At 50.3% G+C, this 26901-nt stretch overlaps 2 protein-coding genes across 2 annotated transcripts; both read right to left on the minus strand.

Moving 5' to 3' along the window:
- Positions 1 to 11869: 11869 nt before the first annotated feature.
- On the minus strand, positions 11870 to 16758 carry LOC103191010 (C-C motif chemokine 19). The gene is made up of 4 exons (XM_007911938.2): positions 16466 to 16758; positions 13205 to 13331; positions 12531 to 12632; positions 11870 to 12047 (listed from the first exon to the last, which is right to left on the minus strand). Exons 1-4 carry the CDS (start codon positions 16518 to 16520, stop codon positions 12044 to 12046), a joined length of 288 nt encoding a protein of 95 aa, XP_007910129.1. The 5' UTR covers positions 16521 to 16758; the 3' UTR covers positions 11870 to 12043.
- A 6761-nt stretch (positions 16759 to 23519) lies between these two features.
- Positions 23520 to 25376, minus strand: LOC103191009 (C-C motif chemokine 19-like). The gene is made up of 4 exons (XM_007911937.2): positions 25227 to 25376; positions 24647 to 24770; positions 24110 to 24205; positions 23520 to 23645 (listed from the first exon to the last, which is right to left on the minus strand). The coding sequence occupies exons 1-4, from the start codon at positions 25291 to 25293 to the stop codon at positions 23597 to 23599; spliced, it is 336 nt and encodes a 111-aa protein (XP_007910128.2). The 5' UTR covers positions 25294 to 25376; the 3' UTR covers positions 23520 to 23596.
- Positions 25377 to 26901: the final 1525 nt, after the last annotated feature.

Here is a 26901-nt window from a genome sequence, read left to right on the forward strand (position 1 = left end):
GTGATTGCACCTGAGGTATTGTCGGCCAAGACACCGGGAGAGAGAGAGGAGGGAGAGAGAGAGGGAGCGCTACCACTGAGCCAGGTAGCATTTGATACAGCGCCTTATCACATCTTCGAGACGCCTCAAAGCGCTTCACAGGATACACTGTAAAGTGTAGTGACTGTGTATTATGAAACGCAGTGAATATTTGGCGTTGTTGGCTGTTGTGAACTGTGACGCTGTGAACACCTGCTAATCTCACTCACTTCACCGCTGTTTGTGGGACATCGCTGCGCTCAAGTTCGCTGCTGCGCTCATCCACAAAACACACAGTCACTGCACTTTCCGATTCCCGGGCAGTGCAAAACCTTAGGCGAGTCTCCTTACTCCACACGCCTCTGTTATCCCAGCAGTAAGTGGGAATTCGGTTGTTTGTCGATTGGCGGATCAATTTCTTGATAATCCCTTTAAAAAAATGTGTTCATCAATCCACGACTGTTTGTGGGACACTACTGTGAGCAATCGGCTGCTGCATTTTGCCGACAGAACGCACAGTCAATCCATGTTGCAGTATATACCGGGCAGGTTCACACCGGAGAAGAGAAGGTTGAGGGCGATATGATTACGGTCTTTAAGCTTCTGAAGGAATAGACAGTTCAGACCATGACGAGCTGTTTTATGTTGTACTGAACAGTGGAACGAGTGGACACGGCCTACGACTGAAAGGGGGTAAATTCTGAACAATTCTGTGGAAAGACCACTTCAGTGAGAGAGCGGTAAACTAATGGAACCGGTTCCCCAGGGAGACAGGCGGCGGAAGCAGAAAATGTCATTTGTTTGAAGAACAAATGAGATAGATTTCTGCAAGAAAATAATATCTGGGGATACAGTATATGGTTTGGGACACGACATGTCAGGATGGAGGAAAGCGAACCAGAACTTGTCTGTTTCGATTCCGATCTCTCCCACCGTCTCAACTTTGTTGTCTCTAACGGTTTCTCCTCCAGCCCCCGCACTGTCACGTCTGGCGTCCCCCAGGGCTCTGTCCTTGTCTCCTCTTTAATATCTACATTCTCCCCCTCGGTGACATCATCCGCAGACATGGGGTCAACTTCCACATGTATGTGGATGACACCCAACTCTACCTTTCTGCCCCCACCCTCAACTCCAGGACCACTGCTGTCCTGACAGACTGTCTGTCGGACATCAAGTCCTGGATGAGGGCAAACTTCCTACAGTTGAATGTGAACAAGACTGAGGCCCTGTTTGGCCCTCAGCACCTCAGGCTCCGGCACCATCACCCTCCATGGTTGCACACTTCAACTCACCGCCAGTCAGGAACCTCAGTGTCTTGTTCGAGCCTCAACTGTCTTTTCTCCCCCACATTCAAGCCATGACCCGCTCTGCCTTCCCTCACCTCCGTAACATCGCCCGACTCCACCACTCCCTCACCCCTCAGGCACTGAAACTCTTGTTCATGCCTTCATCACCTCCAGGCTCGACTATGCAAACGCTCTGATTGTTGGCCTTCCCAACTCTTCCCTCCACAGACTGCAGATAATCCAGAACTCTGCAGCCCGTGTCCTCTCCCGAACCAAACCCCATGACCCCATCTTCCCCACTCTCGCCCGACTCCATTGGCTCCTTATCCTTCAGAGGATCCAGTTCAAGATCCTGGTCCTCACGTACAAAGCCCTCAATGGCCTCGCCCCACCCTACCTCTGCGACCTCCTAACCCCATACCAACCCGCCCGCTCCCTCCACTCATCCGGCTCTGGCTGCTCCATGTCCTCCTCCCCACTCGCCCCACCATTGGCGGGAGAGCCTTCAGCCACTCTGCCCCCAACCTCTGAAATTCCACCCCCAGTCACTCCACCTCGCCCCCTCCTTAGCCTCCTTCAAGTCCCTCCTCAAAACTCTCCTCTTCGACCATATCATCGGCCACCCCCTTCCCCTCCCCTCCCTTCTCCCCCCTGACCCCAGCTCAGGTCTGAAATGTTGTACACTGCCCAGAGCCTTGGGACGTCCTCTCGACATGAAAGGCGCTATACAAATGTAATCTTGTTGTTGTTGTTGCAGATGAACCTTGGTCTTATTTCGCCAACAATTACTTATGTTCTTTGTATCCTGTGAAGCACTTTGAAACATCTCAAAGACATGCTGAGGAGCTGTATCAAATGTAAGGATTATTATTATTACCCCCCCCAGCCCAGCCCCAGTGCCAAGCCAAGACACATAACACTCCTTGGGACGTCCTCCCGACATGAAAGGCTCTGTGTAAACATAAGGAGGAGTTAAATTGTGGAATGTCTGAAGGGAATTCTGACCCCGTTTAGTGGGATTAGTGGTGAGTCGAAGAAGTATTGACGACAGAATGATGGTGGATCTATAATCCGGAGACAGTGTGAATCCACAGGGAGCTTATCTGCGTCATTCACACACTCACTGGCTCTCAGCCCAGCATTAGCCTCATAACATGTTTTTTTGGGCCAGCCGGGTGTCTGGCACATGTGGAAACCCATCACCATGTTTAAGCGTAGGCTGAGATTTCAATGAATCCCACCTACACTTATGAAATCCCAGCGATAGATTTGAGACGGTTCTTACACCCCTGTGGGTACACCCACGATATGGCTCACTTCCCCGCACAGAGTGTACTGTTTGGCCTCTGATGAATGCAAGTCCCTATCACAAGGCTTAATTTGATTGAGTTCTTCCACATCAACAGGTGCCACCAACTACTGCTAATAAATTAAAGCAAATTGGGAAGTTTAAGTCAATCAGAGGTTTATTTTTGAACCCCTCTGTGACCTCGGCTGAACCTGTTTGTGCATTCCCTCCTTTGATTTATACAGAGAGCTCGAGAAAGCACGGTCAAGTAAACACAACGGAATTTTATTGTAGATTCAATGAAATCCACAACCCTCAGCGTTGAATCTCAAACAACACAATAAATATCAACAAACACAACTGTGAGATGACAAACATTACCTTTGCGTGTACCTTTGTTGTCATTGGGTAGAAAAATAGCGACCCTGAGCACATGGCGTCCGTTCTTTTATGGGCATTGAGCCCCTCCCCAAATTAGGGCAATTCCCCCAATGGTAATTGTAATAACACCAATTACTTCCAATCCCTCATATTGGAATGGTAAGTTACCGCCAAATTATTGCAATCAACGATAAATTCAGTCTTGATGGCACATTAAGCATCAAAAACAATGTTAAATACATAAAAAATGTATTTAAATGTATTTCCCCGAGATTCCCCGAGCACAATCAGTCATTTTTTTATCAAACACACGAACTTTACAGAACATAATTTAAACAACGGAAAGGCATAGAAAACAAAGGGGTGACCATGACAGATTGTTGGAATGGAATGCACACTCTCTCCCTCGAGAGAGGCCTCCTGTTTACCTAATTCCGGAGAGTATTAAGCACAGGTTGGTGAGAGCCAAGGCCTGGGGGGACCCCAGACTGTGTGTTGGGGTAACTGTTGGAGTCTAACCCGCTAAACCACATAGCCTGCCATTGAGATCACTGTCTGACCAGCTTTCCCGCTGCTTGTCCAGCGAGGACCACCCTCCCCATTAGTTAGGGCTTTGGCTGTAGGGTTAACAGGAGCTGAGGGGGAGGATTCCCGGCCCCCTGGTTGCCCTTCCAGCTCCTGCCGCTGAGCCGGGCCGGGCTGTGCTGCCATCAGCAATGTCCTTGGGCAAAACAGACTCAAACTAACTCTCAAATTACATCCTGGGAGAACATTTGGCCCATCTCTCTGCTCAGTCCCCTGTACTCTGCCTCTCCTTTCGCACCCTTTAATATTTTTCTTTTCAAATATTTCTTCATTTTTCTTCTGCGTCAGCCCCGGCTCAGTCACTCACACTCTCACCTCCGAGTCAGGGCTTTGTGGGTTTGAGACCCTCAATGTTTCCAGGCTGACGCTCCAGCGCTGCGCTGGGGGGAGCGAGAGAGAGAGAGACACATTGTCAGAGGCGCCGTCCTTCAGATGAGACGTTAAACCTCACTCCCCGTCTGCGCCTGTTCAGGCGGACGTTAAAGATCCCGCTGCGCTGTGGGGAAAAGCAAAGGGAGTTTCTCTCTCGGTGTCCTGGACAACAATCCCCAGATACAATCACGGATAAGACTGCAGCAAATGCGAAGGTTATTAATCAGAGAATCATACAATTATACAGTACAGGAGGAGGCCATTCGGTCCATCGTGTCTCTGTCGGCTCTTTGAAAAGAGCTTCCAAATCAACCCCACTCCCCCGCTCTCTCCCCATAGCCCTGATCAACCCCACTCCCCCGCTCTCTCCCCATAGCCCTGATCAACCCCACTCCCCCACTCTCTCCCCATAGCACTGCAAACTTGTCCTCCCCAAATAATTATCTACTTCTCTCTTAAAAGTTGTTATGGAATCGGCTTCCCTCAGCCTTTCAGGCAATGCATTCCAGATCCCAACAACTCGCTGTGTGAAAATATTTCTCCTCAAATCCCCTCTGTTTGTTTTAACAACTATTTTAAACCGGTGCCCTCGGGTTCCCGACCCACCGCCAGTGGGAATAGTCTCTCCTGTTCACTCTATCGAATCTCCTTATAACTTTGAAAACTTCTATTAAGTCTCCTCTTAACCCTCTCTGCTTCCAGGAGAATAATCCCAGCGTCTCCGGCCTCTCCTGATCACTGAAGTCCCTCATTCCTGGTACCAATCTGGTCAATCTCCTTCTCACTCTCTCCAATGCCTTGACATCCTTCCTAAAGTGTGGGGCCCAGAACTGAACCCAGTCTTTCGTTGAGGCCCCACCAGTGTTTTATATAAAGGTTCATCATAACTTCCTGACTTGTGTATTCTATGCCCCTATTTATAAAGCCTAATATCCCGGATGCTCAACAGCTGTATCTACCTGTCCGGCCACCTTCAAAGATTTACTATATGACCCCCAGGTCTCTCTGTTCCTTCACCCCCTTTAAGATTGTACCATCAGCTTATATTGCCTCTCTTTACTTTCCCAGCTCAGTATCATCTGCAAACGTGGGAATTGTCCTCCCTCTCCCCAAGCCCAGGTCATTTATATAGATCACAAACAGCAGTGGCCCCAATACTGGCCCCCGGGGGACACCACTGCACACTTCCCTCCAGTCAGAGAAACAACCGTTCCCCACACTCTCTGCTCTCTGTCTCCAGTTCTGTATCCGCTGCCACTGTCCCTTTAATACCGGGGCTTCGATTCTGTTTACAAGTCTCTTATGAGGCACTTTATCAAAAACCTTTTGAAAATCCATATAAACGACATCAGCTGCTCTCCCTTCATCCGCCCTCTCCGTTACTGCATCAAAAAACTATCAGGTTTGTTAGACATGATTTGCCTTTAACAAACCCGTGTTGCCTGTCCTTTATTAACACATATTTTTCTAAGTGAAAATTTATTTTGTCCCGGATTGTAGTCTCTAGAAGTTTCTGCCCGACTGACGTGAGGCTGACTGTCCTGTTGTTCCCGGGTTTATCCTTCTGCCCCTTTGTGTACACGGGAGTAATATTAGTAACCCTCCAGTCCTCTGCCACCACCGCAGTGTCCAAGTGATGATGGAAAGATTGTCCCCGGAGACAACTTTTTATTATTATTGATTCTTCTTCATCTATAACTTATAATCACACGTTCCACATTGTAATAACCCTGTGAGTGAGTGGGTGCTTTTGTGTGTGTGTGAGAGTGTGTGTGCGTGAATGTGTGCGTGTGTATGTTTGAATGTGAGTGAGTGTGTGTGTGTGCGTGTGTGAGTGTGTGTGTGCGTAAATGTGTGCGTGTGTAGGTTTGAATGTGAGTGAGTGTGTGTGTGTGCGTGTGTGAGTGTGTGTGTGCGTAAATGTGTGCGTGTGTAGGTTTGAATGTGAGTGAGTGAGTGAGTGAGTGATTGAGTGAGTGAGTGAGTGTGTGTATGTGAGTGTGACGGGGAGAGAGCAGGGAATGGGGTTACAGTCGAGAGTTTTAATGTGCCCATCCTTGGACTGCAAACGTTCACCAAAATGGAACACAGTTACTACACGTTAAGTAAGTCCTGTGAAGCACTTTGAGAGGTACATGCTGTTACTCTGGTCTTCCTGAAGGGGGCGCTGCCACACGACATTTTAAATGAGACACTAACAAGTTAACACCGCTGCCTGGTGGACAGATTGTGACACTGCAACTCACACAGGCGTTAATAATAATAATAATAATAATAATAATAATAATAATAATCCTTGCATTTGATATAGCGCTTTTCACGTCTTCTCGACGTCTCAAAACGCTTCACAGAATATACTGTAAAGTGAATTGACTGTATATTTGTGGGCGAACGCGGCAGCCAATTGCACACAGCAGCGTCCCCACAAACTGCCGTGGATTGAAGTGACCGATTTATTATTATTTTTTTTTGGAGGGATTATTACCCCCGGAAAGTGATCTGCCAATCGACTGGTAACCGGGTTCCTACTGACTGCTGGTAACCAGAGAATCAATCTGACATTTGATCCAACATCGGCAGGACATCTCAAAGTGCTTGGTGACATCCTCCGCAGACATGGGGTCAATTTCCACGTGTGTGCGGATGACACCCAACTCTCCCTCTCTGCCCCACCCCATGGACTCCAGGACCCACTGCTGTCCTGTCAGAATGTCTGTCAGACGTCAGGTCCAGGATGAGTGCCAACCTTTTCAGTTGAACGTCAATACCCTGATTGGCTCCTGTCAGCGCCCCCTCACCTCAGGCCCTGACAGCATCACCATCCCTGGGGCTCACTCCCCCTCACTGCGCCAGTCCCGAACCTTGGGGTCTGGTTTGACCCTCAACTATCCTTTCTACCACCACATCTGCCCCATGACCCGCTCTGCCTCCTCCACCCCCGCAACATGGCCCGACTCCCCCACTGTCTCACACCTCAGGCCCCCGAGACCCTCACACACGCCTTCATACAGCAACAACAACAACAAGAAGACGTCCCAAGGACAGAGTACAGCATTTCAGACTTTTTCAGCAGAGAGCGACATAATTCCTTCTCGAATTTGTGGTTCAATCCCTCAGTCCTCAGTCTTGACGTAATGCCTGTGGCTAAATAAACCTCAGTTGTGCTCCTGCTCTTGATTGTGATCATCTGAAAATAGTCTATCAGTACCTTTTTGAAGCAGAGCTGTAACACTCCCCTCTAGAAAACAAATATTAATTTTTTAAAATAATTATATGATTGAACAAATACTGAGTAGTAAATCTATGGAACAACAACAACAATAACACAACAACGACAACACAACGACAACGATGACAACAACAGCAACAAAATTACATTGATAGAGCGCTTTTCATGTCGGGAGGACGTCCCAAAGCGCTTTAATATCGAGGCTCACTGTGCAAACTTCTTGCTTGTCGGCCTCCCCAACTCCTCCCTCCACAAGTGGCAGATCATCCAGAACTCTGCAGCCCGTGTCCTCTCCCCCACCAAACTCCGTGACCCCATCTCCCCCACTCTCGCCCGACTCCACCGGCTTCCCATCACACAGAGGATACAGTTCAAGATCCTGGTCCTCACCTTCAAGGTCCTCCATAGTCTTGCTCCCCACTGCCTCTGCGACCTCCTAACCCCCCACCATCCTGCTCACTCCCTCCGCTCAGCGGGCTCCGGCCTGCTTCACGTCCCCCGCCTCGCTCGCCCCACTATTGGTGGGCAGGTCTTCCCCTACTCTGCCTCCACCCTCTCGAAGTCCATCCTGCAGTCCCTCTGCCTCGCCCCCTCCCTTGCCTCCTTCAAGACCCATCAGAAGATCCTCCTCTTTGACCGTGCTTTTGATCTCCCTGCTTCCCCCACCCCTGCCCTCCACCGTCCCCGACCCCAACCCTCAGCTCGGGTCCGAAAGTGCCTGTCCTGCGCCTTGGGACGTCCTCCCGACATGAAAGGCGCTTTACACGTGGAATTTTGTTGTTGTTAAATAATAATAATAATCCTTGCATTTGATATTGCGCTTTTCACATCTTCTCGACATCTCAAAGCGCTTCGCAGAATGGACTGTGAAGTGAATTGACTGTATACTTGTGGGCGTATATTTGTTGTTGCTTCACAGGACTCGCCGTAAAGTGTAGTGACTGTGCTTTGTGGGCAAACACAGCAGCCAATCGCAAGAGTGTACTGCAAATAGCCATCAAGTGAATGATCAATAGGGGGAGTGTAGGAGACGGGAATAGAGGGGTGTGGGAGGGGGTTGGGAAGGGGAGGTATGGGGGGTGTTGTGGGGTGGTGGGTGTGGGTGGGAATGGTGGCCGTGGGGGGACTCCAGCCAGTGCAAGGCACTGATATTGTTTGTGACTGGTTTAGTTTAGTTTAGTTTCTCTTCCTGCCTGTGACGAGGCAGGGAGAAGGGAGGGGTGGGTGGGTGGGGGGGGGGGGGGTGCGAGTTGGGGAATTTCCATCTCCATCAGGGGAATTTGTGTGGTTGACCTTGAACTGTGACCATTCCATTGACACATCAAACTATCCGGCTGAACACGAGCCGGGAGTCGGGGGCCGGGGGCTGAGTTAGGGGTGCGCTGGGGGTTTGAGGCTGGAGGTTGGGGGACGTTGGGGACTGCGTGAGGTAAAGGCAACCACAAGTTGTCAAGGAAGCCCAACATTTACTGATAAGAAAATCTCTCACTGTTTAATTGACTGAAACTCTCTCCTTGTACAGTCACTGCTAACCGCTCACTGGTATTTGTGTGCAAACATATCGCCTCCAGCAATCTCCCAACCCCCCCCCACCACCCCCACCCCCACCCCCACCACCCACCGACACAGCAATCTATATGCAGGAATTGTCAGCCACGACTCCGAGTGAGAGAGAGAGAGAGAGAGAAACTCCCTTCGCTTTCAAAGCCCTCCGCAGCCTGGCCCCTCCCTACCTCTGCGACCGGCTAACCCCATATCAACCTGTCCGCCACCCCACCCCTCTCTGCCCCCACTCTTCGGACCTCCATCCCATAGTCCCTTCCCCCTCGCTCCCTCCCTGGCCTCCTTCAACGCCCGTCTCAAGACCCTCCTCCTCAACCGGGCCTTCGGTCGCCCTCCTACCCCCCCACCACCCTCCCTGCCCTCCACCCCTCCTGACCCCAACCCCCAGCTCGGGTCCAAACCCCTGACTGTCCAGCGCCTTGGGACGTCCTCCCGACGTGAAAGCCGCCGTGTAAATGTCATGCGTTGCGGTTGTTTGTTGTTACTCTCTTTTCCCGACAGCCAGAGCCGCGGGACCTTTAACGTCCACCTGAACCGGGCACAGACGGGGAGTGAGGTTTGACGTCTCATCCGAAGGACGGCGTCTCTGATAACGCAGCTCGCTCTCCCCAGCGCTGGGTTGCGCTGTGCTGGACTGTGAGCCCTCACTGCGGGCACTCATTCATCTATAAAGATTGTGAAATAATCCCTCGGATTAGCGGAGGTCCACGCAGGGTTTTGTGGTTTGTGATTAGATCGGAATCTTCGATGAGATCTCGCTCTGTCGTTCACTCGGAGTCCCAAAGGCTTTTACAGTCTCCACAGAAGCCGAGTCACAGCCAACACTCTCCACGTTGTAGTTTAGTGGTCAGAGCGAGCGAGAGGGCCTGGGTTCGATTCCCGGGCAGCGCGAAACATTGGGCAAGTTTCCTTCTTCCGCACGCCTCTGTGTACCTCGCAGCAAGTGAGGTTGTTAGTTGATTGGCGGATCACTTTCCCTGAGGTGATAATCTCTTTAAAAATTTAATACAATAATAATAATGCGGTCACTTAATCCACGGCTGTTTGTGGGGACGCTGCTGTGCGCAATTGGCTGCCGCGTTTCGCCCACAAAATATACAGTCACTACACTTTACAGTACATTCTGTGAAGCGCTTTGAGATGTCCCGAAGATATGATAAGGCGCTGTATCAGGCGAGGATTATTATTATTATCAGGACAAATTATGTAAAGGTCCTCCCAGCGCACTGAAGACAGAGGCCTGACAGAGAGCTGAGGAAGCTCGGAGGCTTGTGATGACGGCTGCTGGAAGGTGTTATGGAAGTCTGAGTTAGTGACACACGTGTTCGTATGTCAGCACCTGGAATCCACCCTGACTGGCCTGCGGAGAGGTCAGCAGCTGCTGCTTAAACTCCGCACCTCCAACTGGTGGACCCATCGCTCAATGGGAAGGGCTGTGTGTCTGAGCTGTGGACAGGAAGATGGTGGCAGTGCTCTCATGCATTTCGTGCAGAGCTGTGTTGCCCACCAGGAAGCTTAAGGGGAGTTCCTGGTATCTACCATCCACCAAGCGAGGGCTCAAACCCACGAGCAACCAATGACAATTCTCCCTGGGGAGAGGGAGGTAATCGGGGGGTCTCCTCGGAGCTGAACTGGCCCCAAGGTGACATGTCTGGTAACGGAATAGAGCCCACCCTCTGTGACGGTCTCTAGACCCGGTTCCTGAGCCAGGAGGGTCCACAGTATCCGTGGGGTCTCACTACTGATGACAGCACAGCCTGGCCTGGCCTCATCGGCAGGACCTGGAAGGGCCGACCAGTCACTGGGGAATCCTCCCCCTCAGTTCCTGTCAACCCTGCAGCCAAAGCCCTAACAGATAATAATAATAATAATAATAATCCTCGCATTTGATATAGAGCTTTTCACGTCGGGAGGACGTCCCAAAGCGCTTCACAGAACACACTGTAAAGTGAATTGACTGTATATTTGTGGGCTAACGCGGCAGCCAATGGCTCACAGCAATGTCCCACAAACAGTTATAGAGTGAAAATGACCAATTTATTATTGTTTTGGGTTTTGGAGGGAATATTATTAGGCTCTGTGTGGAGTAAGGAAACTTGTCCAAGGTTTCGCCCTCTGCCTGGAATTGAACTCAGGTCTCTCACTTGCAAAGCGAGTGCTCTAACCACTGAGCTACAGGACTCCACAGATAGGGTGGTCCTCGCTGGACAAGAAGCGGGAAACCTAGAAACATAGGAACAGGAGGAGGCCATTCAACCTCTCAAGCCTGTTCCGCCATTTTTAGAAGATCATGGCTGATCTGTACCTCAACTTCATTTCCCCGCCTTTGCCCCGTATCCCTTCATACCTTTGCCTAAGTTTTGCACTGCCCGGGAATTGAACCTGGGTCCTCTTGCTTGTGTACAGGGGTCCAATGTTCTGGGGCCCGTCGTTGTGATAACCTGACACCCGACCCTGCCCGGCGGGAACACAGACACACGTGCAAACATTCTTGGCCGACAGTAAGAAAATAGATTTATTTCGGATCAGGTTTAATGCACATTTCAAGATCCGCGAAGCACAGAGTCTGAGGGACTGTGTCGGTGAGTGTAGGCGATGGCATTAACACTGCACAGGAACGCGGACATCAACCATTTGCTTCTGTGTAAAGCCCTTCGCGCAGGGCAGCAGCTCAGAGCGATTAACAGTGGCGGAGGCTGCGGGAAAGGAGGGCAGCACTCACTCTCTCTCACTCACTCGCAAACTCTCACTCAGCCTCTCACTCCATCACTCCATCACTCTCTCACTCACTCACAAACTCTCACTCAGTCTCTCACTCAAGCCCTCCCTCACTCTCTTACTCCCTCACTCACTCTCACTCACACACTCTACTCACTCCCTCACTCTCTCACTCACTCACACTCTCACTCACTCTCTTACTCACACACTCACTCACACTCTCACTCAATCGTCTACTCACTCATTCTTTTGCTCACTCTCTCACTCAGTCGCTCAGTCTCTCACTTAATCACTTAATCCTTCACTCACTCACCTACTCACTCACTCACTCACTCCCACTCTCACACCCTTTCTTATACTCACTCACCCATTCACTCAGAGTAGGTTCTGGTGTGTGTGTGTGCGTGTGTGTGGGAGACGATGGGGGTGTGTGGATGGGTGGGGTTGAGGATAGGGGTATGGGTGGGGGTGGGAGAGGAAGGCGCTGACTGTGATTGCAATAAAAGGAAGTGATACAAAACAGGGAGCAGACGGTGAGGCTGGGGGTGGGGGTGGGGATGGGGAGCAATGTCTCTCCCTGTACCAGCCGCCAGCCGCTCAGCTCTACCTGGGAGTAAAAAGGTAGAGGGCCAGAGATCAGCGAGTCAGAGTACGTCACCCTCAAACCCAGCTCCAACCTCCAACCCCAACCCCAGCCCCACCCTCACCCAAAGCCTCAAACCCCAGCCCCAACCACAGCCCCAAACCCCAGTCACCAGCTCCAATCCCATCCCCAGGCCCAACCCAACCCCATCCCCAGCCCCCAGCCCCAACTACCAACCCCAAACCCAATCCCTTCCCTAGCCCCAACCCCAGCCTCAACCTCGACCCCCAGCTCCAACCCCAAACCCAACCCCCAGCCTCAACACCCAGCCCACAGCCCCCAACCCTCAACACCAAACCCTCCCCCACCCCCAGCCAAAACTCCAGCCCCATCCCCCAACCCTAACCCAGCCCCAACCCCCAAACCCAGCCACCAACAGGATAACAGTCCCTCTACACTGTCCGTGCACACTCCCAGATCAGGGTTAGAGAAGGAGTGAGTTATTACCATGATGAGGCCTTTGCGTTCTGGTCTATCATGTGGATGAGTTCCCTGACCCAGTACTTGTAAGGAGGGGCGCACAGGCGCCTGGATCTGACTGTGATGAAACTAAAAAGTGAGAAAGAAACATTTGTCAAACACAGCACAGCTCCCCCTCCCCACATCACACTAACCCTGGCCACAGTTACACTCCCACCACAACAACAATCTGCATTTATATGGCATCCTTCACGTGAGGTAGCGCCCCGGAACGCTTGACAGTGGCGGAGTCTGACCCCAAACCAGGGAGAGAGGGAGTTGGGAGGTGACCAGAAGCCCGATCAAAAAGGAAGGTCGAAGAGGAGGGTCTAGAAACAGGCCTTGAAGGAGGTCAGAGAGCGAGCGAGGCAAAGGGAATGTGGGGTGGACTTCCAAAGGGTCGGGATAGAGAGGCTGAAGGCCCGACCGCCGATGGTGGGATGGGATAGGCAGGCAGAGGACGTGGAGCAGGCCGGAGCCTGGTGAGCCGAGGGAGCGGACAGATTGATATGGGGATAACAGGTCACAGAGGCAGCAAGGAACACGAGGCCATGGAGGGCTTTGAAGGTGAGGACGAGGATTTTTAACTCTATTCTCTGGGGGATAGGGAGCCAATGGAGCCGGACGAGGGTGGGGGCGATAGGGTCACGGAGCTTACTCACACCACAGCACGGATCCGGCAGCCGTCCGCGGGTTCCTGCCGCAGGTAGTTTGCCACAATCCTTCCCGGGATTCTCTTCCTGCTGACGGACAGGCAGCAGTCCATAATTCCACCATTCTCGGTGTAGGCTGTGTAGAGAGCAAGCAAATCAATCAGCGCGCCGTCTGCCATCACACAGCACAGTCACTACACCTCGCAGTCACTACACCTCACAGTTACTAAGCCTCACAGTCACTGCACTTCACTCTTCCCCTCTTAAAAAATAATCCTTCTAGATGTCTCAAAGCGCTTCACAGGATATATTGTAAAGTGTAGTGACCGTATATTTTGTGGACGAAACGCAACAGCCAATTGCGCACAGCACCGTCCCACAAACAGTCATGGATTGAGCGACCAATTTTTTTTCAAGGAATTATTACCCCGTAGAAAAGCGATCCACCAATCAACTAACAACCAGGTTCCTACCTACTGCCGCTAAACAGAGGCGTGCGGAGTAGGGAAACTTGCTCAGTGTTTCGCCCTGGCCAGGAATCGAACCTGGGACCTCTCGCTTGCGAGGCGAATGCTCTAACCAATGGTCTACAGGACTCCAACCACAGGATTGAGGTGATGGGGTAGGGAGTTTAGTATGGGTGATAGGGAGCTAGTGGAGCCTGATGAGAGCTGGCGTGATGGGAGTACAGAGTTTAGTGAGGGTGAGTTTCCGGGCAGTCGAGTTTGGGATCAGTTGGATTTTGTAGATAGTGGAGCTGGGGAGACGGGTGAGCAGGATTGGGGGGTAGTTGAGGTGGGAGGTGACGAAAGGGTGGATGAGGGTTTCGGTGGGTTGGGTGTGAGGTACAGACGGAGGCGGGCAATGTGACGGAGGTGGAGGAAAGTGAACCTGGTCAGGGACCGGACGTGGGGAAGGGAGGACAGCTGGGGGTCGAAGCTGACACCTAGATTACGAACAGTTTCGATAAGTCTTAAGGAAAGGCCAGGGAGGTTGAGGAGGTCAGAGCCGCAGGAGAGAAAATGTTGATGGGAGCCAAGGAGTATGGCTTCCTTCTTGTCGACATACAACTGCAGAAAGTTTGTGTTCATCCAGGGCTTGACGTCTGACAGACAAGCTGACAGGACATCAGCAAACCTGCAGTCGCAGCTGGAGGAGAAGTAGATTTGGGTGTCAACCGCATACATGTGGAAGTTGATCCCAATCAAACAATAAACCAATAATTATCTGAATAATAATCATCACCGTTGCATTTGATATCATGCCTTATCACGTCATGCAAACGTCTCAAAGCGCTTTACAACGAACCATAGAGATTTGCGGCATTTTATTTAAGAAATCCATTCTGCCCATTGTACCTGTGCTGCTCTTTTAAGAGCAAACCTTTCAGTCCTATTTCCCCACACGTCTCACTGACTCTTTTGAAGGTATCTGTCTAGTTCCCCCTTGAAACGAATATAGATTCTGCTTCAACCACTGCTCCCAGCAGTTCATGCCATATCCTGACCGCTCTCTGTGTGTGAAACAATCTCTCCCAACCTCCCCATTTGCTCGGTTATTCATTTGAAGGGAGATTCTCTCTCCTGGTGTCCCAGTTGACAATCCCCCGAATAAAATTGGTCTCTTGTTTCAAGGCTGTTTGTGGGACTCTACTGTGTGCAATTGTGCTGCCGCGATCACCCACAAAATACACAGTCACTCCACCTCACAATAAATCCTATCAAACGTCTTGAGAAGTCCTTCCGATGTGATAAGGCACTGTATCAAATGCAAGGATTATTATTATTATGATGCCCTCCAATGACTGACTCATCGACCTGTGGGAATAATGTCTCCCTGTTACCTCTATCAAAAAAGCCTTGTCGTTTCAAGACCTCGATCAGGTCACCCCTAAATCTGCTTTGTTCCAGCAGAAAAACTCCCAGTTCCTCCCGTCTCCGCTCAGAGGCCAAACCCCTCATCCCGGAATCATCCTATTAAATCTCCTCTACACCCTTTCTATCAGCTTGATGTCTTTCCTAAAGTGACGTTGCAATACTGGACACAATCTCCTAACTGAGGTCTGACTAATAATTTATACAAGTTTACCTCCTTGCTGTATATTTTGTGCTCTGGGACGTCCTCCCGACGTGAAAAGTGCTATACAAATGTAATTTTGTTGTTGTTGATGTATTCTATCCCTCTGTTGCTCTTTTGACTGCTGTTTTCTTTCCCACCTGTAAGGATTTATGTCCATTAACCCCCAAGTCCCTCTGCTGTTCCGTCTCCTTTTAATATTTTACCCCAACATAGACTCCTTATTCTTCCTCCCAAAATGTCGAACCTCACATTTGCCCGCATTAGATTGTATTTGCCTTCTCTCTGCCCAATCAATTAATCTGTCTATGTCTCCCTGAAGGTGCTTACAATCTTCTGCGCTGTTATATAATCATAATCCTTGCACTTAATAGCGCCTTATCACCTTGTTGAGAGTGCTTTGCAGAATATACTGTAAAGTGAATTGGCTGTGTATTTTGTGGGTGAAACGCAGCAGTCAATTGGACACAGCAGTGTTTTTTTTGAAGGGATTATTACCCCTGGATCAGCCAATAAATTAACAACCGGGTTCCTACTTACTGCTAGATAAGCAAAGGCGTGTGGAGTGAGGAAACTTGCCCAAGGTTTCGTCCTGCCCTGGAATTGAATCCTGGAGTGCTCTAACCACTACAATAAGGAACACCACCTATTGCCTTTGGCACTCAGCTATCTCTTCACCTTCGGTATATCTGGCTTTGAGGCCAGGACTCCATGAGTAAGAAACTCACTTCACTTTTCCCTACAGCATTGCGGGATCTTTAAAGTCCAACTGACCAGGGCACAGACTCAGTTGAACGTCTCATCTGAAGAACGGCGTGTCTGACAATCCAGCGCTCTAATTCCCCCCCAGCAAAGTGGGGCTCGAAGTCACAACTGGGTACTGGATAAGCAGTAAAACCCCACGTCAGAGACTCTGAGCTCACAGTCCTGGCTGGAGCTATTTGAAAAGAGAAGGAAGTTTCTCTCGCTCTCTCTCTCTTCCCCCAGTGTCCAGGCCAACAACCCCCGGATGCAATCCCTCACTCACTTCACGGCTGTTTGTGGGATGTCGCTGTGCATAAAACAGCTGCCGTGTTTGCCGACAAAAATACAGACAGTACACAGTCGTGGCACAATTCCTGCTCCCAGACACAGTACAAAGACGAGAGTTAAAACGAGACAATTCCACGTGTGGAAGAAATGAGGGAGACTTACCGAGAGCGATGCAGAGAAGCGCACAGAGGAACATCAGTCTGAGCACAAGAGCCATGTCTGAGGCAGCAGAGAAGGAGTGAGAGCGAGCGAGATGCAATCTACCCTCAGGTACAGATGCTGCAGATAGCTGGTCCAAAGCTCTGCGAGTGAGTCAAGGAACCCAGTCCTTATATACCCATTTGTGGGTGTTTCACTTAGTGAAATAGAAAATGAAATCTAACCTTGCAAAGCTCCTTGAATCCACTTCAATCTTCCCCTGACTTGACAGGTTGTCTCAAAACATTCCTCCTTGACTTCGCCTTCGCTCTTCTTCCCTCCTCCACCCCCCGCCCCTCCCTTGCCCTTTACCCTTCCTGATCCCAACCCCCAGCGCAGATCCAAACCCTTCATTGTCCAGCGCGTTAGGGACTCATGGAGTCCTGTAGCTCAGTGTTAGAGCCCTCGCCTCGCAAGCGAGAGGACCTGGGTTCGATTCCCAGTTTGGGGCGAAACCTTAGACAAGTTTCCTTACTCCACACGCATCTATTTACCAGCAGTGAGTCGGAACCCAGTTGTTAGTCAATTGGCAGATTGACCACCTCCCTCCTTAAACATTCACTTTCCACAGTCAACTGTGTGATGCAACTTAATAATAATAATCCTTGCATTTGATACAGAGCCTTATCACGTCTTCGAGACGTCTCAAAGTGCTTCATAGGGTATACCGTAAAGTGTAGTGACTCTATATTTTGTGGACGAAACGCGGCAGCCATTTGCACACAGCAGTGTCGCACAAACAGTCATGGATTGAGCAACCAAATTTTTTTTGGAGGGATTATTATTTACTTGCCCGCCCTCGACTCTACCTCACCCCAAATGCAGCCGAAACCCTCATGCATGTGACCTGTGGAGAATGTAGATTTACATACGTGGAATAATCAGTCACGGGCAATAAACGGAAGTGTGAACAGATGTCAAATACAATCCAATGGGGAAATTGAGAGTGAGTTTCAGGATATTGATAAACATTTAATGTCCTGACTGAGAAGGGATTTCTCCTGAATTGCGAAACACAGAATGAATAACTAATGATTGAGTATTGTTATCACAGGGGCATTCCTGCCCGAGTAGAGTGTGTTACTCTGCCAGGAACTCAAGTTTCAGTCTTTAGTGCTGCTATTTCCCCCCCTTCTCTCTCTGCTGTGAAGCCAATACCATAGACAGTGTGCAGAGGGAACACAGGCTTCAAATTCCACCCGATCTCTGCCAAACCCCACTTTCCACCCATATTTAACTCGAACCAACAATGTGCAAAAATGTCAGCTTAAAAAGTCGTTTCTCTCTTTTATTTTGTCTGACACTCAAGGTAACCCATCACCGTGACCAGCCGGGTGTCTGTCACACACACAAACCCGTCACCGTGACCAGCCGGGTGTCTGACACACACACAAACCATCACCGTGACCAGCCGGGTGTCTGTCACACACACAAACCCATCACCGTGACCAGCCGGGTGTCTGTCACACACACAAACCCGTCACCGTGACCAGCCGGGTGTCTGACACACACACAAACCCATCACCGTGACCAGCCGGGTGTCTGACACACACACAAACCCATCACCGTGACCAGCCGGGTGTCTGACACACACACAAACCCATCACCGTGACCAGTCGGGTGTCTGTCACACACACAAACCATCCCCGTGACCAGCCGGGTGTCTGACACACACACAAACCCATCACCGTGACCAGCCGGGTGTCTGACACACACACAAGCCCATCACCGTGACCAGCCGGGTGTCTGTCACACACACAAACCCATCACCGTGACCAGCCGGGTGTCTGTCACACACACAAACCCATCACCGTGACCAGCCGGGTGTCTGTCACACACACAAACCCATCACCGTGACCAGCCGGGTGTCTGTCACACACACAAACCCATCACCGTGACCAGCCGGGTGTCTGACACACACACAAACCCATCACCGTGACCAGCCGGGTGTCTGTCACACACACAAACCCATCACCGTGACCAGCCGGGTGTCTGACACACACAAACCCATCACCGTGACCAGCGAGCACCAGTGTAAGCCCTCATCACGGGAGCCCATATTCTCAGAGCTCAGTGCGGAGTCCTGTAGCTCAATGGTTAGAGCGCTCGCCTCACAAGCGAGAGGACTCGCAGAGTGAAATCTCAGCCAAGTTTCCTTGCTCCACACGCCTCTGTTTACTTAGCAGTAAGTTGGAACCCGCTTGTCAGTTGATTAGCTGATCGCTTTCTAGGTTAATAACCCCTTAAAAAAACATTGATCACTCAATCCATGACTGTTTGTGGGACACTGCTGTGTACAATTGGCTGCTGTGTTTCACCCACAAAATATACAGCCAATTCACTTTACAATGTATTCTGTGAAGTGCTTTGAGACGTCTCAACAATGATAAGGCGCTGTATCAAATGCAAAGATTATTATTATTAATATTAGCTTCAATAAAGATAAAGCCCGTGAATATCTTACTGAACAATAGACACAGAACCTGTTATTCTTTATATTCCTTGGTCAGTAATAGGTTGAAAGATCACAGTCACTACACTTGTTCAGTATTTCAGTGATGAAGGATGTGATAATCTCAGCCTGGCTGAGGGAAGAGAGGGGTGTGGGAGAGGGGAATAGAGGAGTGTGGGAGAGGGGAATAGAGGGATGTGGGAGAGGGGAATAGAGGGGTGTGGGAGAGAGGAATAGAGGGATGTGGGAGAGGGGAATAGAGGGGTACAGAAGGGGTGAGGGGCAGAGACTCAGAGGTGAAGGCCCAAATGGCCTGGCTGTAAGCGTCCATGAGTCTATGCGAAAGTCAGATTTGACAATAATGTCCTTACTCAACTATTGACAGTTTCTATTTCACATCCTCCTCGGGGCTTTTCCCCGGGACTTTCTGAGCTACCCTCATGTCACAAATAATCTCTGACATTCCCCATGGCTGGTTTGGTCACATTCCCATTATCTTGGAGGAGCAGTTAAACACAGGGCATGAAAATGAGTCTTGTAGTGTAGTGGTTCGAGCGCTCGCATCACAAGCCAGAGGTCCCCCATCCAACATCCTTCCTCTTCACCCCCTCCCGTGCCTCCTTCAAAACCCATCACAAGATCCTCCTCTACCACCCCACCTTTGGTCACCCTCCTACCCCCACCCTCCCTGCCCTCCACCCCTCCTGATCCCAACCCCCAGCTCGGGTCCACATTCCTGACCTCAAAAGCACTATACAAATGTAATTTATTGTTGTTTGATTCCCGGACAGGGCAAAACCTTCGGTAAATTTCCTTACTCCTCTAACAGTAAGTAGGAACCTTTGTTGTTAGTCGATTGGCGGATCGCTTTCCGGGGGTAATAATCACTTCAAAAAAAAATCGAGTCACTCAAACCACGACTGTTTGTGGGGACACTGATGTGGGTAATTGGTTGCTGCGTTTCGCCCACAAAATACAAAGTGTCACTACACTTTATAGTATATTCTATGAAGCACTTTGAGACGTCTCGACAAAGCGCTTAATCAAATAAAAGGATTATTGTGTGAATTGAAGTGAGACCGGACTGACCACAGATTAAACATTAACCCACGCAGTGGCTGTGGTTAATCCGGCAAAGGGCCTGTGGTTACTGTCTGTGTCTGTGGGTCACACACTTGTTCTCTGGCCTCCCAGTCAGAGTCATGGGCTGTGGGTTCCATTCACTTCCCAACTCTCTCCCCACATCCCTTTTTTACACAGAGTCACACACAATAACAATAATATGGTGGAGTCCTGTAGCTCAGTGGTTAGAGCACTCGCCTTGCAAGCAAAGAGGACCCGGGGCGAAACCTTAGGCAAGTTTCCTTACTCCACACGCCTCTGTTTACCAGCAGTAAGTAGGAACCCAGTTGTTAGTCGATTGGTGGATCGCTTTACAGGGTAATAATCCCTCCCCAAAAATATTTGGTCACTCAGTCCACAACTGTTTGTGGAACACTGCTGTACGCAGTTTACTGTTGTGTTTCGCCCTCAAATATACAGTCACTACACTTATTAATAATAACCAAATGGATTGTACACGTCGTATTATTGACAATGTGATAAGGCACTATATCAAGTGCAAGGATTATTATTATTACTTGTAATAGTGTTGATGTGGCTATTATCCCAAGTGATTATATCATAATAAATAAGGAACTGGAGAAAATCAGGAAATATATTGATCTATAAATTGAATGCAGACGTATGTGGCGATGTAAAACAAACATAGCACCTATAATCATCAGTGTAACTGTGATCGTTAATAAGACTGTTCAGAAATTGCCTGACAACGTATCTGGTGCACAAAATATCGACCTCCTGCAAACCATCGTTGTTTCAGGAATCTCAGACTTACTAAGAAAAGTCACATCTATTCCTATGTCACGTGGCAGTGTTGTTGCTCTGACTGTCCAGCACTGAAAACACTTAGAAACTACCTTTACACAGTGATTTAAACTGTAATAGGAACATAGGAACAGGGGGAGGCCATTCAGCCCCTCGAGCCTGTTCCGCCATTCTATAAGAAAATGGTTGATCACACACAGAACATACAATAACATAATAATAGTAGTAATGATGCTTGCATTTGCTATTTACATCATCACGTCGAGATGACGTCTCAAAGTGTACTGTAAAGTGTAGTGACTGTGTATTTTTTAGCGAATGCAGCAGCCAATTTGCGCACAGCGACCTCCCATAATCAGCCGCGGAGTGAGTGACTAATTTTATTGGGGGGGTTGTCAGCCTGGATTCCGGGAGAGAGGAACTCCCTTCTCTTTCGAATAGTGACACGGAATCTTTAACATCCACCTGAACAGGACGGCACCTCTGACAATGCACTCTATCTATTCCCCTCTCCCACACCCCTCTATCCCCCTCTCCCACACCCCTCTATCCCCCTCTCCCACACCCCTCTATCCCCCTCTCCCACACCCCTCTATCCCCCTCTCCCACACCCCTCTATCCCCCTCTCCCACACCCCTCTATCCCCCTCTCCCACACCCCTCTATCCCCCTCTCCCGCACCCCTCTATCCCCCTCTCCCGCACCCCTCTATCCCCCTCTCCCGCACCCCTCTATCCCCCTCTCCCGCACCCCCTCTATCCCCCTCTCCCGCACCCCTCTATCCCCCTCTCCTACACTCCTCTATTCCCCTCTCCTACACCCCTCTATCCCCCTCTCCTACACCCCTCTATCCCCCTCTCCCACACTCCTCTATTCCCCTCTCCCACACTCCTCTATCCCCCTCTCCCACACCCCTCTATCCCCCTCTCCCACACCCCTCTATCCCCCTCTCCCACACCCCTCTATCCCCCTCTCCCACACTCCTCTATCCCCCTCTCCCACACTCCTCTATTCCCCTCTCCTACACTCCTCTATCCCCTCTCCTACACCCCTCTATCCCCCTCTCCTACACTCCTCTATTCCCCTCTCCTACACTCCTCTATTCCCCTCTCCTACACCCCTCTATTCCCCTCTCCTACACTCCTCTATTCCCCTCTCCCACACCCCTCTCTACCCCTCTCCCACACCCTTCTATCCCCCTCTCCCACACCCCTCTATCCCCCTCTCCCACACCCCTCTATCCCCTTCTCCTACACTCCTCTATTCCCCTCTCCCACACCCCTCTATCCCCCTCTCCCACACCCCTCTATCCCCCTCTCCCACACCCCTCTATCCCCCTCTCCCACACCCCTCTATCCCCCTCTCCCACACCCCTCTATCCCCCTCTCCCACACCCCTCTATCCCCCTCTCCCACACCGCTCTAGACATTAAACCTCACTCCTCATCTGTGTCCTGTTCAGATGGACATTAAAGATCCTGTGACACGATTGGGAAAATAGAAAGGAGTTTCTCTCTCTCTCTCTCTCTCTCTCGCCCGGTGTCCTGGCCGACAATCCCCCAGATAAAACCAGTCGTGGCTTCATGGCTGTTTGTGGGACGTTGCTGTGTGCATATTGGCTGCTGGGTTCGCTTACAGTCACTACACTTTACATTAAACGCTGCAAAGAGCTTTGAGACATCCTCCAAAAGCATCTCTCTCTCTCCCCCGCCAGGTGAGGTATGAAGTGGGGTGGGGTGGGGTGGGGTGGAGGGGGAATGAATGCCCACGGAATGAGAGACGAGCCAAAGAGATTTAATTAAAGAGAATAGTTTTTATTCACATTTTATCAACAAAAAAAACAAACAACACATTTTACGTCAGGGATGGGGAAAAAAAAGGCACTCTCACGTCACGACATACAAAATCACACGTGGCATTCCGTGTCGGTGCGTGACGGGTTCCATTGACACGCAACGAGCGAGCATTCACACATAATGGGAAAAGTTTAACGTAGTGTTCACATTGCGGGAGGGCTGTGCGGAGCGGCTGCTTGTGTGGGGGGGGGAAGGGAAGAGGTTGAGAGGGGGAGGGTTTAAAACAAGATGATTCCCAAACGGGATTTGTTAACCAAGAAACACGAGGCTCCGAGCGACACAATTCCTTGCGGACCCAATACGATTTTCTCCCCCGTCTCCCACACACCCGCCCCCCCCCCCCCTCCCGCACCACCACCACCGCCCCGGTCCCCCACCTCCTACCCTCCCTCCCCGACACCCACCCCCCACCCCAGCAGCCACCCCGATCGAGCCTGACAACATTCCCTGATTCTCTTGACGAAGAAACCCCGTTTAGGAAAGGTGCAAATTTCGCACATAAAAACATACAGTAACTCCACTTTATAGTATAGTGTGAAGCACTTTGAGGCAACTGGAAGACATGATAAGCCGCTGTATCTAATGCCAGGATTAGTATTGCTATCATTATATCATAAAACCATTCCCCTCGGGAAGGTGATTGCAGGATTAGTACAGAGCAGAGCAGCGATCAGCTGTCTGTTTTCTCCCCCTCGTTCCTCCCCGCTCCCCCCCCCCCCCCCCCCCATCACCTCATTTCACCCTCTTCCCCCCACCCATAGCATCTCCATTCACATTTGGGATTACTCAACAACAACAACAACAACAACAACGAGATTACATTTGCATAGCGCCTTTCACTTCGGGAGGAACTCAGTCACACACACACATACACGTGGTGGGGAGTCAGAGGTTGAAGATCACTAGTTGCCGGTGCCGGTGCCGTTGCTGTTGCCTTGGCGTCTGTTTTTGCTGGTGAAAGAAAATGGCGACTGTTAGACGCGCCGTGAGCTTGCCCCCGTCTCAACCCCCACCCCCCCCCCACCCAGTCCTCCGCCAGCAATATCCTCCAATAAATAATAACACGAGAGGGTTGTTCACCAGAACACACCTGCCCCCAGCAGTATTTCCCTCCATGACGTGATCCCATTTCCCCTCTCCCCCTCTCCCTTTCTCCCTCTTCCCCTCTCCCTTCCTCCCTCATACCTCTTACCCACTCCCTTAATCAACTTCCCTATCCCCTTCGCTCCCTTACCCCCACTTCCCCTCTCCCTTCCTCCCTTCCTCCCCTCCCTGCTTCGCTTCACCCCATCCTCCCCCTTCTCCTCCTCCCATTCCCCCTCTCCCAACCCCCGGAGATGGGTGAGCGCGAGGAGAGGCGAGGAGAGGCGAGGAGAGGCGAGGAGAGGCGAGGAGAGGAGAGAACCATCTCTTACCTGTTATTTTTCGACCTCTTCAGTTTCCTGATGTACTTTTTTACCCACTTGAGATTTGGTGTTGCGCAAAGCTTTCTCATCTTCATGGTGATGAACCTATTGGGAGATTAGTAATCATGGTCAGCAGAGCTGGGAGCAAGACTCAGACACTGGCCGCTTAAACATGGAGTCCCATAGCGTAATGATTAGCCTCGCAAGCAAGAGGACCCGGGTTCGATTCCCGGGCAGGGCGAAACCTTAATAATATTATTATTTTATTATTATTATTATATTATAACCTTAGGCAAGTTTCCTTACTCCACACGCCACTGTTCGCCCAACAGTGAGTAGGAACCCGGTTGTTAATCGATTGGCCGATCGCTTTCCGGGGGTAATAATCCCTCTCCCCCACCCCAAGAAATGTGATCATTCAATCCACGACTGTTTGTTGGACATGTAGTCAAGGCGTCCCAAAACGCTTCGCAGGACATGCTGTAAAGTGGAGTGACTGTGTATTTTCTAAGTGAAATGCGGCAGCTCATTCCATGCAATACTTACACGACGGCATTGATTTTGCAGCCATTTATTTGCTGCTGAATGCTGTAGTCCATTATGTTGTGAAAGGGGATTTTGTTAGCACTTGTGGCCAGGCAGCAGTCAATCAGGTCATCATTACCACTGGCTGCAACAACAACAACAACAAGAACAACAATAAATGACACTTGTATAGCGCCTGTCACATTGGGAGCACATCCCAACACAAACCATAGATCGCTTTAGCTCAAGAGTTGCCCAACACTGGTGCTCGCTCCCCCACTGGAGCTCTCTACTCTAACCCCATTCCCCGCTCTCTCCCCATCGTGTCTGTGCTGGTGCTCGCTCCCCCACTGGAGCTCTCTAACCCCATTCCCCGCTCTCTCCCCATCGTGTCTGCGCTGGTGCTCGCTCCCCCACTGGAGCTCTCTAACCCCATTCCCCGCTCTCTCCCCATCGTGTCTGCGCTGGTGTTCTGTAAACTGTAAAATAGACAGGAGAGTCAAGATTGAGACACACACATACAAACACACACACACACAGAGCGAGAGACATGCACAGTCACACACACACACACACACATACACAGTGAGAGAGTCATCACCTTGAGTCTGGTCCCAAAGAACGCCTGCGATAAGCACCAGGAGAGAGAAAATCAGAGTCTTCATCATGCTGATGGAACGAGTGAGGAGCTGATGGAACGAGTGAGGAGCTGCTGTGTTCAGGAGCTGCTGTGTTCTGCTATCAAACTGGCTCCCAGCTGCCTCTATTTATACTCTGATCTGAGGGGACTTTCGCTTTTACTGATTGTCCGGTAATTTGACAATCTATGTTCCAGCCTTGACATGTTACAGTTATTTACTCTGGCTTCCTGCCCACACCGCGGTGTGAGGCTCTCCACACCCCCCATCAACATTCACACACTCACACTGTAACTGAACACCAATAAACCTGCACAATGGCTCCACTTCCAGAATCCTGACCTCAGATGCAATTCCCTGGAAAAAACACAAGCCACGATTCCCACTCGGCTTCTGTTAACCCTGCGAGTTCTGTCTGGATAAGCAGCAGCAACAACAGCAACTTGCCTCCAATAATCACAAGAATAGTCCTTGCATTTGATGCAGAAGCCTTATCACGTCTCGAGACGTCTCAAAGCGCATCACGAAATGCGGAGTAAAGTGAATTGACTGTGTATTTTGTGGGCGGAACGCGGCAGCCAATCGCACACAGCAGTGTCCCACAAACAGTCGCGGATTGAGTGACCATATTATTTTAGGGATTACTATCCCTTTGAAAACGATTTGGTAATTGACTAACAGGTTCTGATTTACTGCTAGGGAAACAGAGGTGTGTGCGTGCGGAGTAAAGAAACTTGCCTAAGGTTTCGCCCTGCCCGGGAATCATACCCAGGTCCTCTTGCTTGCAAGACGAGCGCTCTAACCACTGAGCTGCAGGACTCCAAATATACCGAAAGACTCCAGGGTTTACTGTAAAGTGTAGTCACTATGTGTTTTGTAGGTGAATGCAGCAGCCAATTCACACACACCAACGTCCCACAAACAGCTGTGAAGTGAGCGACCAATTTTATCTGGGCAATTGTCTGCCATGACACCGGGAGAGAGAGAGAGAGAGAAACTCCCTTCTCTTTTCCCAACAGAGCCACGGGATCTTTAACGTCCGCCTGAACGGGACACAGACAGGGAGTGAGGTTTAACATCGTATCACAAGGACGGCACCTCCGTCAAGCGAGGGGAGTGAGATGGAGGGAGAGACTGACAGAAACATAGAAAGATAGAAAAAAAGAGTAGGCCATTCAGCCCCCCGAGCCTGTTCAACCATTCTATAAGATCATGGCTGATCGGTACCTCAAGGTCAATTACCCTCCCTTGCCCTGTATCCCTTAATACCCTGACCTAATAAATAGCTCTCATCTCAGTCTGGACAATGTGAATGGATCCAACCATAATCCACAGCCTTTTGGGGGAGAGAGTTCCAGATTTCCACTAACCTTTGGGTAAAAAACTGCCTCCTGATTTCACTCCTAAACGGCCCGGCTCTAATATTAAGATGATGCCCCCTTTTGTTCTGGATCTCCCCCCATGAGAGGAAATAATTCAGGGTGAGACGGTGAGACGGGGGAGAGACTGATAGAGAGGGAGGGAGAGGGACTGACAGAAAGAGAAAGGGCGAGACGGAGGGGTAGAGACTGATAGAGAGAGAGGGCAAGATGGAGGGGTAGAGAGTTATAGTGAGGGGAATTGAGAAGGAGGGGTAAA

This window comes from Callorhinchus milii, unplaced genomic scaffold (assembly GCF_018977255.1).
Source record: "Callorhinchus milii isolate IMCB2004 unplaced genomic scaffold, IMCB_Cmil_1.0 Scaffold1, whole genome shotgun sequence".
NCBI lineage: Eukaryota > Metazoa > Chordata > Chondrichthyes > Chimaeriformes > Callorhinchidae > Callorhinchus > Callorhinchus milii.